This window comes from Ochotona princeps, chromosome 2, assembly GCF_030435755.1.
Source record: "Ochotona princeps isolate mOchPri1 chromosome 2, mOchPri1.hap1, whole genome shotgun sequence".
Taxonomy (NCBI): domain Eukaryota; kingdom Metazoa; phylum Chordata; class Mammalia; order Lagomorpha; family Ochotonidae; genus Ochotona; species Ochotona princeps.
This window is the reverse complement of record NC_080833.1, coordinates 120127260-120146425: the sequence shown is the minus strand read 5'-3', so window position 1 is coordinate 120146425 and position 19166 is coordinate 120127260. Positions and strand designations below refer to the sequence as shown.

The window sequence follows — 19166 nt, the reverse complement described above, 5'->3', positions numbered from 1 at the left end:
GCTGAATGGGACATGAACCAGTGCCCATATGGTATCTTGGCATATGCAAGGTAAGGATTTAGCTACTGAGCCATCATGCCAGACTTGTGAAAGAACTTCTAAGATCAGTACTATTCAAAATACTACCAAAGAAACTTGAATACTTTAGAATAAATCTAACCAGCATTGTAAAGTACCTTTGCAATTCAAACTACAAAATATTAAAAAAAATAAATAGAAGACATCGAAAGATGGAGAAATTTTCCATATTTTTGGATTGTTAAAATCAACATCAAAATGTTCATATTACTAAAAGTAATCTACAGATTCAATGCAGTTCCAATAAAATTTCCAAAAACATTCTTCTCAGAGCTAGAAAAGATAATGCTAAAATTTATATGAAAAGAAAGACTGTGAATAGCCAAAACTATCTAAAATATTTATTTATTTTTATTGGAAAGGCAGATTTACAGAGAGAAATAGATACAAATACCTTCAGTCTGCTGGTTCATTCCCCAAGTGGCTGCAATAGTCTAAGCTGAACCAATGTGAAACCAGGAGCTGCTTACAGGTCTCCCACCTCCCAGGTGTAGGGTCCCAAGATTTGGAACATCCTCCATTGCTTTCCCAGGCCACAAGCAGGGAGCTGGATGGGAAGTGGCACAGCCAGGACACATGGGATCCCAGTGTGTGCAAGGTGAGGATTTAGCGACTGGGTCATTGCACCAAGCCCTGCCAAAGCTATGTTAAACAACAAAGACAAAGCTGGAGGAATCACATGATTAGACTTCAAGGTGTACTACTGGGCAGTGGTAATCAAAACAGCTTGGTATTGGTCAAAAAGCAAAGAACAGCAATGGAACTGAATAGAAACCTCAGAAGTGATTTTTGATAACTGAACCAAAAAACAATCCAGAGAAAAAGGACAGCCTTTTAAACTAATACTGATGGGTTCATTGGGTGTATGCTTGCAGAAGCAAAGAGCAAGACCATTATCTTTCATCTTATACAAAAATCAGCTTTAAATGAATCAAGGATCTAAACTTATACCAAAACTTACTAGCACTCTGCAAACAAAGACATATCCAATAACACAAAAAGCACAGGCAGTTAAAACCAACATGAACAAATAGGACTAAGCTAAGAAGCATCCGTACATCAAGGAAAATGATCAATGACATGAGGTGATGACCAACAGAACACAAGAAAATATCTCTACTCTACACCACTGACAGTGTACTCTTATCTGGAATCTACAGAGGATTCCAGAAGCGCAACAATAGCAAAACAAACTACTCTCCTAATCAATAGGCAAAGGAAATGAGCAGATATTTTCCAAAAGAACAAGTTCAAATGACTAACAAACATGAAAAAATTTTCAAGTTCCTTATCAGTTAGGAAAATACAAGTAAAAACCACACTAGGTTCTACTTAATTCCAATGAGAATAACCATGCAAAAGATGAAGTAGAGCTGTGGGGAATATTGTATTCTACTTCACTGTTGGTTGAAGTGTAGCCTAATGCAGACACTGTAGAAGTCAGTATGGAGAGTGCTGGGACAATTGAAAATTGATATACCACAGGACCCAGCATTCCATTCCTGGGAGTAAATCCAAATGTACTGAAATTGACACTTTCAGATTGAGAAAGCAACTTGCATCCCTATTTCTTTCTTTCCTTTTTAAAAGGTTTATTTATTTATTTTTTTTAAAGATTTATTTTTATTACAAAGTCAGATATACTGAGAGGAGGAGAGATAGAGAGGAAGTGGAGCTGCCAGGATTAGAACCAGCGGCCATATGGGATCAAGGCGAGGACCTTAGCCACTAGGCCACGCTGCCGAGCCCTAAAAGGTTTATTTTTTATGATGTTTAGGTAGTTGAGAAGGAGGCATGTCCATGTGGACCACTGATTAGGGTGGGAAGGGCCAACAGTTAGGGCAAAGTGGATGAGATCATTGTTTTCAAGTTTCTTTTTCTTCTCCCTGTAACTAGGGGAAGTGAAAGATAAGGGGAGAAAATGCACCCTGCATGCTAACCGCATCAGTACCTGGGGATGGGGACTAGCTACCCAGTGTCATCCCAGGTTCTCCGATGTGGACCATACTCTGAGGCTCTGCTCGAGTCGTCTCAGTAATTCAGAAATGCTGTTAATTTTTGTTGCTCCAAGGATGAGGAAATCGTTCCAGGGTCCATTGACTGACATAGTCCACCTTAGAGTCTCCATTCACCCAGTTACTTGTTGTCAACTTTCTGCTGCGAGAGTTTTCCAATTTGTTCTATCCTCCATCCTCTGTCATGGTACTAGATGTCCTCTGTAGGCTCCAACGGACTGTCATATCCCATCTGAGCATCTGGGCATGCTGTCGATTGCAATCTTAGCAACTGTAGAGCTCCTCTATTTGATCACCCCAAGTGGCAGATCTTGTGCACCATAGTGGGTGCTTGTCTCAGCTCAACTTGGTCTACCTCCTGTCCTGGAAGGAACAGCAGCCTTGCCTGACTGAACCACAATCATTCCAGCTCTTTCTGTTGGTTGCTACAGCCCAGCCATGCCTGTTCCACCCCCAGACTCAGCTCTCTTGTTGTTCAATGTCTGCCAAGATACCATACTGAATAATTGTTTAATTATTGATGCTCCTGCAACCTTCAGCTGACCATTTAAGCATTAGTTTTTATGTGTCAAATCCTTTTTTTGTGTGTGTGCCCTTTTGGTGATTCATGTGAACCCCCTCCCTGAGTTGCTATGGCTGGTCCGAAGAGGTTGCAGCAGCTTTGGGAGCGCCAATTGCAAAACCCAGTGCTGCGTGCGGGTAATGCACACAGCACAGACTTGTGTGGCACAGAACCCTGCATGACACAGAATCTTGTGCACATGAGTCTCGGGCTCAGATTAGAGCGAGGGTGAGGAGCCGGATATCCTCAGATTGTAGTAGGAATTCACATTTTTTTTTCTTCCTGTGCTTAATTTGGCACCCAAACCAGGGAGGCCATTTTGAAGCAGAGGAGGTCACAGTAGCTTTTGTGTGTGCGGACTATGAACCCCAGGGCTGCGAGCAAGACCACCGTACACTAAATCTGTGGAAAAGAATAACTTTGAGCTCAAATTGGAACCAGGGCTGGGGCATCCATAATCATCATGAAGGAAAAACCAACTTCTTTCCCTCCTAGTACAGGGAGAACAGAATCAATGAAGTTAGAATGCCACCTAATGGTCATTGAAGTTAAGCAGCAGCTGTAGCATTCGCAGGCATCTGCGGGCAAGGAGGCACTAGGCGATTTTCAAAGAGGGACAAAACTGTCCCCACTGACTTTGTTTCTGTGCTGATAGCTTAACGGAGCGGAGTGAGACACGCCCCTACTTTACTACTCAGCCATTAAAAAGAATGAAATTTTACTATTTGCAACAATGTGGGTCCCAATTGGAGACCACTATGGTCAGTGAAATAAGCCAGTCCCAAAAGAAAAAATACCACGTGTTCTCTCTGATGTAAAGCAACCATCATGCAAAATTTGAAACAGCTGGATATATAGGTAAGCAAGTATATACATATATTCTCAAATTAGCTGTAAAATGGAACCTAGCATACTTTGAAGAAATACTGAAGTGTGCATCTCTACTGAACAAAAGGAAGAGTCCCAATGAAACTGTTAAATATATCTTGACAATCTGATATTAGAGTTTTTACCATTGCCTATTCCCACAATGCCATGATACACTTAAATAGCAGAATGTTTAACCTGTGACTGTTACTAAAGGACTATAACTCTCTGATAATATTGGGAAGAGGAAATTGGAAAACAATGAAGGGCATGAGGAGAACCATATAACTACAAAACTGTCTCTTCAAAATGATGGTGATGATGATAACAACTGTAGAATTTTAAAAATCTGATAAAATTACAGGTGTGCATCCCAACCATTAAAAAAGCAACCTTAGTCCATTTTGATTATAACTCAACCTCCGGCCTGAATAAAAATTTTAAAGCAACAGCACAGTAACCTTTGTTGAATACTGTTGTACCTTAATCAGTTCTGTAGGTTTTTTTTTTTGTCACCATATGCAAAAACAAAGGAACCTAACCAGTTCTAGGTCCAGAAGTCAATCCATGGACATGTAAGATTTTTCCATGTTTTGGAGTCTTCTTCTATTTCTTTAATGTTCTGAAATTATTACCATGGAGATCACTTACATCTTAGGTAAAATTTATTTCAACATATTTAAAATATTTTTGTAACTATTGTGAGTGGATTGAGCTTACAAATTCTTGCTCATTTGTGGAATTAATGTATACACAGAGGCTATTGAATTTGTATTTTGATTTTATATCATGCAATTTTACCAAACTGCTTTAGGAGTTAAAATAGTCTTATGAAAGTCTTTTGGTTCCCCTATTTAGAGGATCATGTCATCTGTAAACAGGAATACCTTTATCTCCTCCTTTCTAATTTGTGTCCTTTTGATTTATTTTTCTTGCCCAGTTTCATTGGCTAAAACTTCCAGGGTTGTTGAAGAGCAGCAGTGAGAACAGGCATTTTTGTCTGGTTCTGGCTCTTAGCAGAAATGATTCCAACTTGTCCCTTTCAATGTGGTACTACTGGCCGTGAGTTTTGCACATATTGGCTTGATAGGGTTGAGAAATGACCCTACTGTGTCCTATTTGCTGAAGGTCTTTATCATGAAAGGACATTGTGTTTTATCAAATGATTTCTCTGACTCTATTGACATAATCATATAGTTGTTATTCTTCATCTTGCTAATGTGATGCATTAAATTTATTGATTTGTGTTGAACCATCCTTGCATGCTAGCTATAACTCAAACTTGGTCTGAGTGAATGATCTTTTTATTGTGTTGTTGGATTCTATTAGGCCTTATTTTGTTGAAGGTTTTTGCATCTATGCTCATCGGGGATCTTGGTCTTTAGTTCTCTTCATTATTTTTTTCTTGTTTTAAAACTAAAATGATGTTGGCATGGTGTGTCTTACTTGATGTGGTGGTAAGCTGTTGCTGTGCTGGTCACTGACTGCCCCACAGGGCTGATTGCAACTGGTATTTCTGAGTTCTGTCCCATTGTGGAGTTTTCACTATTTTCTTTCACTCCATCATCAAAAATTTTTGTCAGCTGATCTTCTGGAAAGAGTCCCTGCTTCATTCTTTTCAAATCTCACAACTGCAAAAATTAACATGCCTAACATGAAATCATCAGAGAAACTCTGGGACGTAGGCAAAGACTTCTTGGAAAACATCACAGAAACAGGTACAATTAAAGTAAAGATAAATATGTGGATTATATCAAACTAAGAAGCTCCTTGACCACAAGGAAAATTGTTTACAAAGCAAAGCACTTCCAACATAATAGGAAAAAATTCTGGAAATTGTGTGAATCATAGAAGATTAATATCCAGGTTCTCAACAAAGCTCAAGAAACTCAAACAACAATAAAACATGCAGTCCAGTTAAGAAATGATTAAAAAGAGCATATGTTCTCTCTGATATAAGACAACTTTCCTCCAAAATAGAAAACAAAAAGATAGCTAGGTAAACAAGTATACACTTTTCATCTCGTAGATAGTGTAGTGGAGACCAGAGTACCAGGATACAAAGAATAACTGCATTATGCATCTCTACTCCTGAAATAAAAATGGCCCCCCAATGAAGCTCTTAAATATACCTTGATAACAACATACTAGACTCTGTACCATTGTTTATACTTACAGAGTCATGACTCACATAAACAGCAGAAAGCTGGAATCAAGATTACAAATGAAGGACTATATTATTGTAAAATACAGGGGACAAAGGGGAGGGGAGAGGAGGGAGGAAGGGAAAGGAGCAGAACGGGGAAGCCCTATAGCTACAAAGCTGTATAATGGATAATAATAAAAATAAACAGTCGAAGGACATGAACAGGCAGTTTTCAAAGAATGAAATAAGGATCACCAAACATATGAAAAAAATTGTTAGGATCTGTGGCCATTAGAGAAATGCAAATAAGACCACAAAAGATTTCTCCTCACAGCAGTTAGAATGGCCATTATCCAAAAATCCCAAAACAATACATTCTGTTAAGGATGTGGGGACAAATGTACCCTAGTCTACTCTCAGTGGGAATTAAACTAATACAACCACTATGGCAAACAGTCTGGAGATTATTCAGAGATTGAAAGTAGATGATTCAGCTAAAACACTCCTGGGAATTTATCCAAATAAAATGAAATCACCTTATGAGAAAGATATTGATACCCCCTGCTCATTGCAGTTCAACTCACAGTTGCTAATATATGAAATCAAACAAGATGACTCAAAGCAAATGGCTAGATAAATAAACTTGTGCAAACACACTATGGGATACTACTCAACCAAAAATAGAATGAGATTTTATTTTGCAATAAAATGGGTGTAACTGCAAGCTATAATGTTCAGAGAAATAAGCCAGTTCCAAAGACAAATATGTATTTTTCCTGATCTCTAGTAACTAATATATAGAGTACAAAAAATATAAACTGTATGAGCAAGAGTGAAATCTTGAGATTTGATTATAGTTTTTTTTTCAGCATCTTTTAAAACAATAAAAGCTGTGTTTGGGTGCAGCCAAGAACAAGAACCAGTATGGGTGTGGCTGGTTGAGCAAGGCCATTTTTCTTGCCAGGGCAGGAGGTGGACAAAGTCAACCTGGGCCAGCGATCCACTGGTGTGCACGAGAACTGCCACTGGGAGGAGACTTGATGGAGAAACTTGGGAAACTCCTTCATTAGGATGCAGTCCCTGCAGGTGAGTGCAACAAGCAAGGCAAGGAGCAGCCCAGACCATGCCAGGTTACAGTACCTGCCAGTACACATGTGGGTCAAGTCTTGGTGTGGACCAGTCTGGGCCAGCATTACACCCACTGGCAGATCTGAGAACCAAGGCAGGGGGCAGGAGGAGCCAGATCAGGCCATAGCAGCAGCCAGTTCACATTAGGACCAGGACAACAATCAGGCTGGGCCTGGATAGGCTGTAGTATCCACCAAAAGGAGCTGGAACAGGGCAGACTAGGCTAGGCCAGGCTGCTCAGTAAGACTGCAGACGCTGAGGCAAGGTGTCATGCTAGCCTGGGGTCAACTGGGGGCCAATTATGGGGACAGGGCTAGGGTAGGTTGGCTCAGGTCCTGGGGTCCACCTGTGTGGTGGTGGCCAAGTTCCTGAGCCCTGGGAATGGGGCATTTGGCGGGACTCGGGTCACCAAGCCCAGGTCCTGGAACCTGCCTATGAAGTGGGTGTCAGGTTCATGAATCCCGGAGCGGGGGATCAGTGGGACTTGGGTCTCCTGGCCCAAGTTCTGGGACCCATCTACTAGGTGGGTATCGGGTTCATGAGCCCCAGGTGTGGGGGATACTTGAGATGCCTGGCCTGGGTCCTTGGACTCACCTCCAAGAACATGTTCTATTTAATGAAAAAGACAGAGCAGTGGATACCGGCTCTGTTGTAAAAGGAGATGTCAAGGGATGCTGCAGTCATGTCCAGGTCAGTTCCATGCTCCATTTCAGCTCTTGCATTCACCAGTGGGAACCACAACCCAGCTAGGTCATCCCATTGGCTCCTTCACCAGGCCTGCTCTCAGCCATAGATTTTGTGCATGCCACTGGATAATGTGACCCAGCCTCGCATAAGTTGCCCCTGTCTTGGCCTTTGCCATTGGATGGTGCTGCCTGGCCTGGCCTGTCCTCAGTCCCAACTCTCACTGGTAGGTGCTAGAGCCTATCCCTGTCCAATCTGCCTCTATCTGTAGTTTTCATACAAACCAGTAGGTGTGGTAGTCTAGCCTGGTATAACCTGCCACACCTCCCTAGCTCCTATGTGTGCCAACGAGCTATGGCTTGGTCTGATCCCGAACTGCTCCACCTCTCTTCTACCCCAGAAACAACCCAAACACTTGCCAACAAATGCAGCAGCCTTGCCCAGTCTGACAAGTACCAAGCCCTGATTCATGTGCTTACCATCAGAAGTTACAACACACCAGGGGAGTTTTCCAAGTTCCCCCACTAGGTCCATTCCCAGACCCAGATCTCATGCATTCCAGTGGGTGCTAGCCTCTCCCTACTTGGTGTAACCCACCTCTCAGTCTTGGCCTTTGTATGTGCTCATGGATATTGCAACCTAGCCCACCCCATGCCCAATTCTTGGATGTGCCTATGGGTGCTGCAACCTGGACCAGCCCAGCTTGTTCCCAACCCCAGCACCCATGAGTGTCGGTGAATTCCACTGGCCTGTTACCAACCCTCAGCTCTTGAGCAAACCAGTGGGTGTTAAGTCCTACACGAGTAAGGCCACATCTACTCCGTAGAATCTGCTCCCAAGCCTGGTACTCTCACATGCTGTTTAGTGTCATGGCCCATCCTATTATGACCCAACAGTTGCTCTGACACTAATTGGTGGTACTGTGGTCTATTCCTTTTGGGTAGGCCTCTAAGTCCTAGCTTTTATGTGCACCAGTGGAGGGGCAGTGGTCAATGCTAACTTGCCCAGTTCTGGTCTCCTATGTGGATGGATACATTGGTCCAACTGAGAAAGATCCTCTAGTTTCCTCCTTGAAACCTCTCAGCCTTAGTTCTCTTGTTTACCTGCAAGAACAATGGCTTTGTCGATGGAAGTCTCCTAGAAGTCATTCCTCACCAGCAACATACTCCTTCAGTGGTTCCCTGTCCCTCACATCCCATATTTCCTTCCCTGAGCAACCCACAGCTCTAGCACTCACAAGTGCATAGGTTTCCCAGCCTGGTGCACCCAAAAATTGGATATGGAATGGGCTGGGCCACCCCAGGTCTGAAGCTCTGGTATCCAAGTGCATACACAGGTCCCCAAAATGAGACTTCTAGTATGCATGCCAGCCTGAGGCCTTACCCCTCTGCCCACCCAGGACTCAAGCATGTTCATGAGTCCCTGAGCAGATTTGCTACCACACCATACCAGCATGCCAGCTTGGGGCCCCAATACCACCTTTCCTGCCTATCTGGGACCCAAGCATGTGTGAGTTCCCAGGCCTCGTGATGTTGCCTAGGCACCAGTGCAACAATTTGATTATTGTTTTCAACCTTTGTCTACACTCTAAATAATAGTATTTTTTTCCTTGCTAATTATTTGTCAAAATGTTAAGTCTGTGATTACACAGTTAAATGAATATATGGCCTTGCAAAAATTTAAAAAGACATAGGGAAGGAGGACATTGGGTGGAGAACATGAGCAGGAGGAAGGGTGATGGGAAATATCACTATGCTTTCACATCTGTGCTGTGAAATATGTGAAATTTTCTCACTTTATAATAATATGCTAATAGGCATTTCTTGCCTATTCTGTTTTTTCAAATCTATTTCAGGATCCAGGTGTTATTGTAGTAGGAGAATGTCAAATCCATTATCTAACATCTTATTTTATCTATTCTAATGTGTCACTCAATTACTTATGTCAATGTTAATTTTTGTAGGGGATATTAATACTAATATTAATTTTTGTTACAGTGGGCATGAAAGATAATTTTACCTTCATCCTTCGCTCTCTGCAAATTAAAGCATCTTTGGTCAGAACCTATAGATTTCCATTTCTTTTCTGGAAAGCCAAATGCGCATTCTGGATGGTGCTCATAGGTGCATAGGTTTCTATTAGTGAAGTTTGAAATCCCATTAGTGAAGTTGTTGAAATAAAACAAACCTGTTTGGCTACACGACTGAGTTCCACTGCGATGTCTACTCCAGAATTCCCAATGCCAACCACAATGATTCTCTTTTCTGAAAATTCTTCAGGAGTTTTGTATTCCCGACTGTGAAAATAACAGCCTTTAAATTTTTCAATGCCTGTGTGGAAGAAGATAATTATTTACTAGAAGTGCTTTTGAGGGCCCAGCATGATAGCCTAGAAGCTACAGTCCTTGCCTTGCACATGCTAGGATCCCATAAGGGTGCTGATTCTAATCCCAGCAGCCCTGCTTCTCATTCAGCTCCCTGTCTGTGACTTGGGAAAGCAGTGTAGGACAGCCCAAAGCCTTGGGACCCTGCACCCATGTGGGAGACCCAGAAGAGGCTCCTGGCTCCTGGCTTTGGCTCAGCTTAACTCCGGCCATAGTGGCCGCTTGGGAAGTGGATCATCGGATGAAAGATCTTTCTCTTTGTCTCTCCTCTCTGTATATCTGACTTTGCAATAAAAATCAATCAATCAATCAATAAGTGATTTTGAACTCTGGTGTTGTGCAGCATGAGTTAAGCTTCTGATTGTAGTGCTAACATCCCACAAGGGCACCAATTCGAGTCTCAGCACATCCACTCTTGATCCAGCTGTTGGCTAACGTACCCGAGAAAACATCAGAAGTGTCTGGAACACTGAATATGAGGTCTAGCTAGGGTTCCAGGCCCCTGGCGTCGGCTTGGCCTGGCCTCAGCCATTGCCAGTATTTGGGAAGTGAAGGAGTGGATGAAAGATACATCTCTCTTTGTCTCTTGCTCTATCTGTAGCTAAAACTCTGACCTTCAAATAAATCTTAAACAACTATTTTTCATCATACTAATCACACATCTAGACTAACCTCAAAACTTTGAGTCTAGTTTGGTGAATTGAATATCACCTCTTTTCTAAAACTACCACCAAAGATCAAGGAAAGAGAACATAAATTTAGAATTATCCTAGGATTTTAATAGTAACCTCAAAAGGCATTTAGTAAATGATATATATCTGTCTGCTTTAATCAAAGTTTCACAACAATGTCACAATAATTTAGTTTTATTCGGGCCCGACGGCATGGCCTAGTGGCTAAAGTCCTCGCCTTGAACGCACCAGGATCCCACATGGGCGCCGGTTCTAATCCCGGAAGCTCTACTTCCCATCCAGCTCCCTGCTTGTGGCCTGGGAAAGCAGTTGAGGACAGCCCAAAGCTTTGGGACCCTGCACCCGCGTGGGAGACCTGGAAGAGGTTCCTGGTCCCGGCATCGGATTGGCGCGCACCGGCAGTTGCGGCTCACTTGGGGAGTGAATCATTGGACGGAAGATCTTCCTCTCTGTCTCTCCTCCTCTCTGTATATCTGACTTTGCAATAAAAATAAATAAATCTAGTTTTATTCATGATTATGGTGTCCCATATAATTTAAAGCAAAATGATGCAGAAGAACACACATTGTTGTTTTGCTCTGTCTCACTATTCTCTAAGGAGATTATAGGAACTTTATTGTTCAGGCTGATATCTCTCTGCCTTTCAAACGCCTGATTTCCCCATTATGTCCCTGGCCCTGTTAAAGACTGAGTAAGAGACCCCAATTTGGGCCTGGCACCCTCCATGTTTGTCACACTCTGCATGTTTATGGTTCCATCTCTCCCCCTAATCCTGTCCAAACATATATGGGTCTTTTTATAGGGAGTATCTCAGCCAAGAAGCAAATAAAAAGAAAATGGTAAGTACATAAGTAAGCAATGGTTATTAATGGGATCCATAAGCCAAGTGATAACTAATATAAGGATTTTAATATACCTTGCATGCTAACATTCAGAAACATTTGTTTTATAGATGATTTTGCTAATGTTTAAACATAACACAGCTACTTAGCTGAATAACCACAATTCAAGTTTACATCTTTCGATTTCCATCTAAATTTTCAATTTACCTCAAATAAGTTTCTTACGAAGCCTTGTTGGGCATCATGGAAACATTTCTGATTGACTGCTGATAACAACTGAGGGGAAGGGATGGCAAGCGCAGCGAGTGAGAGCAGAAGGTTTAGTTAGCAGTAGGTGGGTTAACAATAGTCTTTTCTGAGATGGAGACCATTTTACAACACTGGATTAAAAGGGAACAATAAGCATTTTGCTTTTTTTGTTATCATTTAGTCTTTATTATAATAATTCATGTTCTGTGGAAGAAAGTAAAATCAAATGAATGAGCACAAATCTAAAACAATGTGCATTAGGGATAATTGTTAAACCATAAAAGTTTGACAAGACCATTGTAAGTAAAATTAGACACTTTTATCTTTGCCATTTTTATTTCAATGGACTGTTTTCCTGTTAACAAAAAACATCAAGAAGCTAGATTTTTACTACTTTAAGTTATCAGAGAAATTTCATCAATGCCAGTCATATAATTAATACTTAATCATTTTTCTTTTTTTTACCCATTCATAGTTTTGAAAGTATTATTATTATTATTGTTTATTATCATTTTATGATACAGTTCCATAGACTCCTGGCATTTCCCTTATCCCGGCCCCAATTCCCCACTCCACCTAGTTCCCCTATACCATTACTAAAGTATAGTTCTTCATACACAGTCATATGTCCATCATTGCAGGCATGGACAATGGCAAAGAGTTCGGCATCCTATTGTCAAGATATAGTAAACAGTTTTATGGTAAGTCCATCTTGTCTGGAAGTAGAAATGTATACTACATTGTATCCTCACATCTGGATATGTTAGTCTCCATTTCACAGCTACTGTACATCCCCTCAAATGAAAAGTCATAATACTTAATCATTTTTCTGTATAAATTGTTTGTAAAGTACTTTTCCACCAATAGAGGCCAGTGACATACCTGGGAAGGACTGAAGCGGTAAGTAGGGGTCTGTGTGATGTCCACTGCAGACCAAAATCCCATCAAAGACCAGAGTCTCGTGCTTCCCATCCCTTTCCACAACAATATCCCATTTTCCATTGAAAGAAAAATCCGCATGCTTCTTCACACTCCGCACTCTGGTCTGAAACCAGGGACACACATATAGATGGCATTCTATCATAATCAGGATTAATCACATCCCCACTCCCTATCCGATAAAAATGCATAATCTCATTCACTGGAGGTAGTCACACTCATTCACTTCCCATTCCTGCCTACCTCCAGAGCAACTGTACTGTAGGTAAAATTTCAGAATGCTATGTATATTCATTACAGTACAATTTCCCATATAAATAGGGAAGTTTAAATTTAACTTTGAAATAAGAGAGAGTGATCAAAATATTTCTTTCCAGAAAGACCTTTGAATGAAATAGCCTTCCTGGATTTTTCCTGGATTTGTTTTCAACTTTAATTTCAGAGAATTAATTATCCATATTGCAGAAATGATTCTATATGTTTCAGTTTGAAGTGAGGGTGGTAGAGTGTGAAAACACCATGGATTTGGAAACTCTCTTGGATTGCTCATATGACTTTTTGTTTACAGCCTAGATATTTTGGCTCAGGCCTGGCACGATAGTATAGTGGTTAAAGTCCTCACCTTGAACGCCCGGGATCCCATATGGTTGCCTATTCTAATACAGACAGCTCCACTTCCCATCCAGTTCCCTGTCTTTGGCCTGGGAAAACAGTCAAGGATGACCCAAAGCTTTGGGACCCTGCACCCATGTCAGAGACCCAGAAGAAGCTCCTGGCTCCTGGCTTCAGATTGGCTCAGCTCCAGCTGTTGCGGCCCCTTAGGAATGAACCATTGGACGAAAGATCTTCCTCTCTGTCTCTTCTCTCTATCTGATTTTCCAATAAAAATAAATAAATCTTTAAAAAGATATTTTGGTTCGATTAGTATTTCTAATTTGAAGATCCTTAAATATTTTTAATTTAAGGCTAAGAAAAAGAACACTTCTAATATCACACCGAAGTATCAGAACAGATTCTGCTGAGCAAAATGCTACAACCTCACATTTAAGTGAAAACTTGTAAACCCTACTTTTTCTATAAACGATAATTTTCCAGGATAGATATGTCCTAATGAGCTTTTGTTTTTAATAATAGGAAGGATGCCAAATGTAACATTCACGGATGCACAAGTGAATGTGCTGCTACATGTTCTCAAACACATCCCTCCTATACAACAATTGATTTAGATTTTTACCTTAAAACAAATGTAGCTCAAAAGGCCAAAGTGTTTGGCATACATCTGAAAGTAGTCCATGATCTTGGAGTTGTGCATGTAGTTGGGAAAATGGTCAGGTATAGGGAAGTCACTGAAACACATCATCTCCTTGGAAGTATTGATGGTCACAGATTTGTAGATACTAGGCATTTTCTCTGAAGTGTATTTCTAGGAGAGAAAGTCTCTATTAATAAACTATAATAAGCAAATCAAAATACAAATGCTGTAAAGAACAAAAATAATCTCAGGTTTCATACACTACTCTGTTTCCTTTTATTTTCTTTATGAATATTTTCTCCTCGCCTCTATATGCTAGTGAAGCAATGACATTGAATGGACAGTAAGACTTCTATCTGACTTATTAAAAGAGATGAAATTCAGAAGCAATGGAATCATATCTTTAATGTGTTGAAAATAGGTTACTAGAATTAGAATTCTATACCCAGAAAAAGTATCATTCAAAAGTCTATTAGAATTTAATACTCAGGAAAAGGATCCTTAAAAAATGGAAATGAAATGAAAAGACATTAGAACAAACAAAAGCAGCAAGTACTCATTTCCAGCAATGTGATGCTATGAGGACCTTAAAACATTTGTTTCTTTTTCAAAATGATTGGGAACAAGTAAATAATAAAAATGGAAACATGCAAATTCAGGGTGGACTGAAAATATAAGAAATTGTAATTATGTGGGTAAAAATCAAATATGAAGACTTGTTAAAAACGCAGTGCTAATACCTTGTGAGGTTTATGAAATGCTGAAGAATTAAAACACATACTACAAGGGTGGGAAGAGGAAAATGGAATCAAATTATAGCAAGATCCTTGCCCCCGTAGGGGAGCATGTGTGTTGAAACTTTTACCTTGTTAACGCAAGAATAAATATCAAAACAACAAATGCATATGAGGATTAAAATAAAAATATTGAAGTAAAACCAAAAAAAATAAAAATTTCAAACTTTAAAAAGATGCAAGTTATCAAATTAAAATTACAATTACATCTTACCTAACCCAGTTTGAATAACTATCATACAGAAATGTGAAAATAATAAACGCTGTGAGGATGTGGGGTCAGGGATACGGTGTTCTAACCTATTGCTGGTGGTGATGCAAACTGGTACTATTGTTTTGGAAGACAGTATGGAGATTTCTCAGCCATCTGAAAATAGATCTACCACATATGACCCATCCACCCATTCCTGGGAATTAATTCAAATGAAATGAAATCAGTATATGACAAAGGTATCTGTAATTCCATGAAGCAGCTCCATTTGCAATAGCTAAGGTATGGAGTCAACCCAGATGTTCACAGCTGTTGACTAGATATAGAAAATGTCATATATACAAAAAGTGTATCAGCCATAAAAATGAATGAAATCCTGTTATTTGTAACAAAAATGGGTGCATCTGGAAACATTTTGCTTAGGGAAATAAACCAGTGCAAATGAAACAAAAAGTATGTTTTCTCTGATCTGTGGTACCTAAAACACAGAATTCAAAAAAGGAATGTGGGGGAGAAAGGTACCCTACTTCACTGTTAGTGGGAATGCAGAGTAGTACAGTCATTATGGAAGTCAGCATGGAAGAGCTATGACAGCTGAAAACTGATCTGCCATTTGACCCAGCTATCCCACTTCTGGGAATATATCCAAAGGAAATGGAATTTGTGTAAGAGAAAGTGACTTGTAATCCCACAGCAACACAGTCTGCAATAGTGAATCCATGGAAATAACGCAGATGCCCATCAGAAGAGGAATGGACAAAGAAACTGTGGCAAATCTACTCCATGGAATTCTATTTAGCAATTTAAACAGAACAAAAATTCTACCACTTGTAATCGAACTGCTGGACTCAGAACTCTAATCAAGAAAAGACAGAAGACAGAGCAGATCAATCATTCATCTCAGCTATATGTTGGCAGCGAAATATGGGGCAAACGGAGACTTTATGATAGACCATATCAATCAGTGGACGACCTCATCGAGCGAAACTGGCAGCGATTCATAACTGGAGAACTATTAACACCACTTGAGCACATATCTCAGAGCATGCCCCACATCCGGGACTCGGGGTGGGCGGGAAACCAGGTGGGGCTTCTCCCTCAATATCCTCCTTTACCTCAGATACAAGATGGAAACAATATGGACATAATAGTATTACCCACTTCCCTATCCCCCTGAACCTTTTTTTTTCTTTTTCTTTCTTTAACTGTAATTAACTATGTAAAGATTGTCAACAACAACACAATAAAATAGATTAAAAAAAAAAATTCTACCACTTGTGACACAATACTCCCAACCAGGGACCATTATGTTTAGTGAATTAAGCCAATCCTATGAGGACAAATATATGTTCTCTGAAATAAGGCAACCTTCACACAAAATACAAGATCAATAGATAAATGGGTAAACACATATTCTCTCAGATGAACAGTACAGTAGAGATTAGCATACTGAGAAGTGAAGGTATGTGGCAGTATGCATCTCTACTCCCAAATAAAAGATGGACTCCCAATGAAACTTAAATGTGTCTTGACGATAGGAAGCTGGACTTTCTACCATTGTCCATACCTACAATGTCATGATGCATGTAAATAGCAGAATGATAGGCATGTGACTGTTTTTGAAGGACTAAACCATTGTAATAATATGAGGAGGCGGAGGGAGAAGTGAAGGGTGGAAATCCCTGAGCCTGAGGAACTGTAACATGAAAAATAAAAAAGTAGTAGATTCCTACGTATTTGTTAGAAAAAATCTCTACAGCACACAATTTTGTGTTTGACAATGTTCATGCTTCTAATGGAATATTTGCCTTTAACTTTCATTATTTAAATTGTCAATAGAAGTCAGATTATTCAAAACAAATTATAAAGAACAGTTCTGCAAGTGTAACTTCAAAAATAAAAATTGCAATCTGAAGATAAAGCTCATTTTAGTTATATTTTCTCTTTAATATAATTCCCCGAAATACAAACTGTCCAACTAAAATAAATTTCTCTATGTACCACAAGAAAATAGCTATGCATTTCAACACTATTTTGACTCAAATCAGTGAATTTAGCTTTCAATCTCATTATCCACAAATTTTAAAGTAGTCTTATATGCTAATAATAAAGTGGAAATCAATAATTTATCTGAAGAAGCTCCATAACCAGAGAAATAAACACAAAAACATAAAAAAGAAAATTAAAAAATGAGCAGAAATCAATGACATAGAAATTAGTGGTACTGTATTAAAAAAAAAACAGACACATTTGCTTTTATTGAGGTGGACACATTTTTTGTGCCATTTGGATATTTATAACATCGTTTGTGAGCCACACAATTTTATCCACTTAACAGTCATGGTGCTATAGACCTTTTGAATTTTGATTTTTTTCTGCAGCAGAAATGGCAATACCAGAGCAAATAATTTCATGGATCATGTATGGTCCATAGAGCAGATATTCCCTACCCTATTTAGAAGACTAGGCAATTTGATAAGCCCCTTCCGAGCCTGACTGAGAGAGAAAAAGGATATAAGTTACCAATATCAGAAATAAAAATGAGTATCACCTTAGAGACCATGATGTGGGGAAGAATGTTCCAACGGTGCTTCTTGAATGGTTTTGATAGCTTTAAGATGTTGTTTGCTTCATTGCCCTGGGGTTGGGAACCTCTTTCCAAGATCTGTTGGCTTGCCAAGTCCACCTTAGCACATCCACGGACCCTGGCAGTTGCTGCCAAGTCTGGCCAGCAGAGTTGTTTAACCTGTTCTGCTTTCCACTTTTTGATGAGGTACTAATGTCCTCTGATAGCCTGGATGAGCTGACTGTCATGTCTTTGGTGTGCATTTGAGTGTGCTGTCCACTGCACAGGCCTCAGCAACTGAGGAATCCCAGTCCCAATACAAGAACTCCAAGGTTGGACTACATATCCTGTGATTTTTTTTCCTGACACCTAGGTTTGCTTTTAGCAGTCTAATTGGGGGGATTCCCAAGAAACCTTGCCTTGAGTGACCTCAGATTTGACTTTTTAAAAAAGATTTATTTATTTTTATTACAAAGTCGGATATACAGAGAGGAGGAGAGACAGAGAGGAAGATCTTCCGTCCGATGATTCACTCCCCAAGTGAGCCGCAACAGATGGTGCAGCGCCAATCCGAAGCCAGGAGCCATGAACCTCTTCCAGGTCTCCCACATGGGAGCAGGGTCCCAAAGCTTTGGGCCGTCCTCGACTGCTTTCCCAGGCCACAAGCAGGGAGCTGGATGGGAAGTGGAGCTGCTGGGATTAGAACCGGCGCCCATATGGAATTCCGGTGCGTTCAAGGTGAGGACTTTAGCCGCTAGGCCATGCTGCTGGGCCCCTTCAGATTTGACTTTTGCATGTGCCAGATAGTGCAGGTCAGGTGCCGTCTGTCATCTTCATCACTCAATGCATCCACTGGTATAGACAGCTGCCTGGTCAGTGCTGCCTCATTCCAGCCTGGCCTGGCCTGCACCATGTCCAGTGTGTGCTGTGGATTGGCTCAGCCCAGGTGACCCTCAGACCTGGCCCACACATGTGCCCGTGGGTGCTGCAGTCTGGCCTGACCTGTCACCCTCCCCTGGTTATCACACTCATCAGCTGTAGCTATGGCCTAGCAGGAAGTTCTCAAAGTTTCCCTAATAGGCTTGCTTTTAGCCCCAGATTGCATGTGTGCTGGTGAGTGTTTTGGCCCAGACTGACATGGCCCATGCTCAGTTCCATGACTTAGTGGTAGGTACTGAGGCCTAGGTCAATTGTCTCATACCCATTCTGGCTCTCACTGGCAAGTGTTACAGCTTAGCCCAACCTGGCCTTCCTCCAGATCTGGCTCATGTGAACTAGTGGATATCACAACACAACCCAGCCTGTTCCATAGACTTTCTGGCTCCTACTAGTGCCAGTGAGTACTAGTTCAGGTTGTTTGCCCGCCCCCCCGCCCCCAGACCCATCTCACACTTGCTTGCCTCGCTTAGTCTGGCCTACCTCCAGCCCTGGCTCTTGTGCTACCAGCGGGACTCAAGGCCTTGTAGGAGAGTCTTTAAAACTCTCCTTCCAGACCTTTTCCCAGCCTCAGATGTGCATGCTGGCTGTGGTTTGATCCACTCTAAAATGGTGCACCCCCCAGTATCTTGCTTGTCAGTGGATGCTGCAGCCTGGCCTATCCCCAACCCCAGCCCCAACTCTTTTGTGAATTGGCATGTGCTGCAGCCTAGCAGGTAAGAGTTCCCCAAGTTCTGCCACAGTATTCACTTCCAACCCTGGATCTCATTCATGATGGCAGGTGCTGTAGCTCGGCACCTGGCATGCCACCTGTGGCATGGT

The 19166-nt window shown here is 41.0% G+C and overlaps 1 protein-coding gene across 1 annotated transcript in view; it reads right to left on the bottom strand.

Annotated features, from left to right (window-relative positions):
* Positions 1 to 19166, bottom strand: part of LOC101526666 (flavin-containing monooxygenase 5-like) — a 47395-nt gene that overhangs the window by 17460 nt on the left and 10769 nt on the right. The window contains exons 2-4 of the mRNA XM_058660576.1: positions 13820 to 14008; positions 12529 to 12691; positions 9668 to 9810 (exon numbers count right to left, since the gene is read on the bottom strand). Coding sequence (XP_058516559.1) covers positions 9668 to 9810; positions 12529 to 12691; positions 13820 to 14008 — 495 coding nt within the window. The remainder of the gene's footprint in view (positions 1 to 9667; positions 9811 to 12528; positions 12692 to 13819; positions 14009 to 19166) is intronic.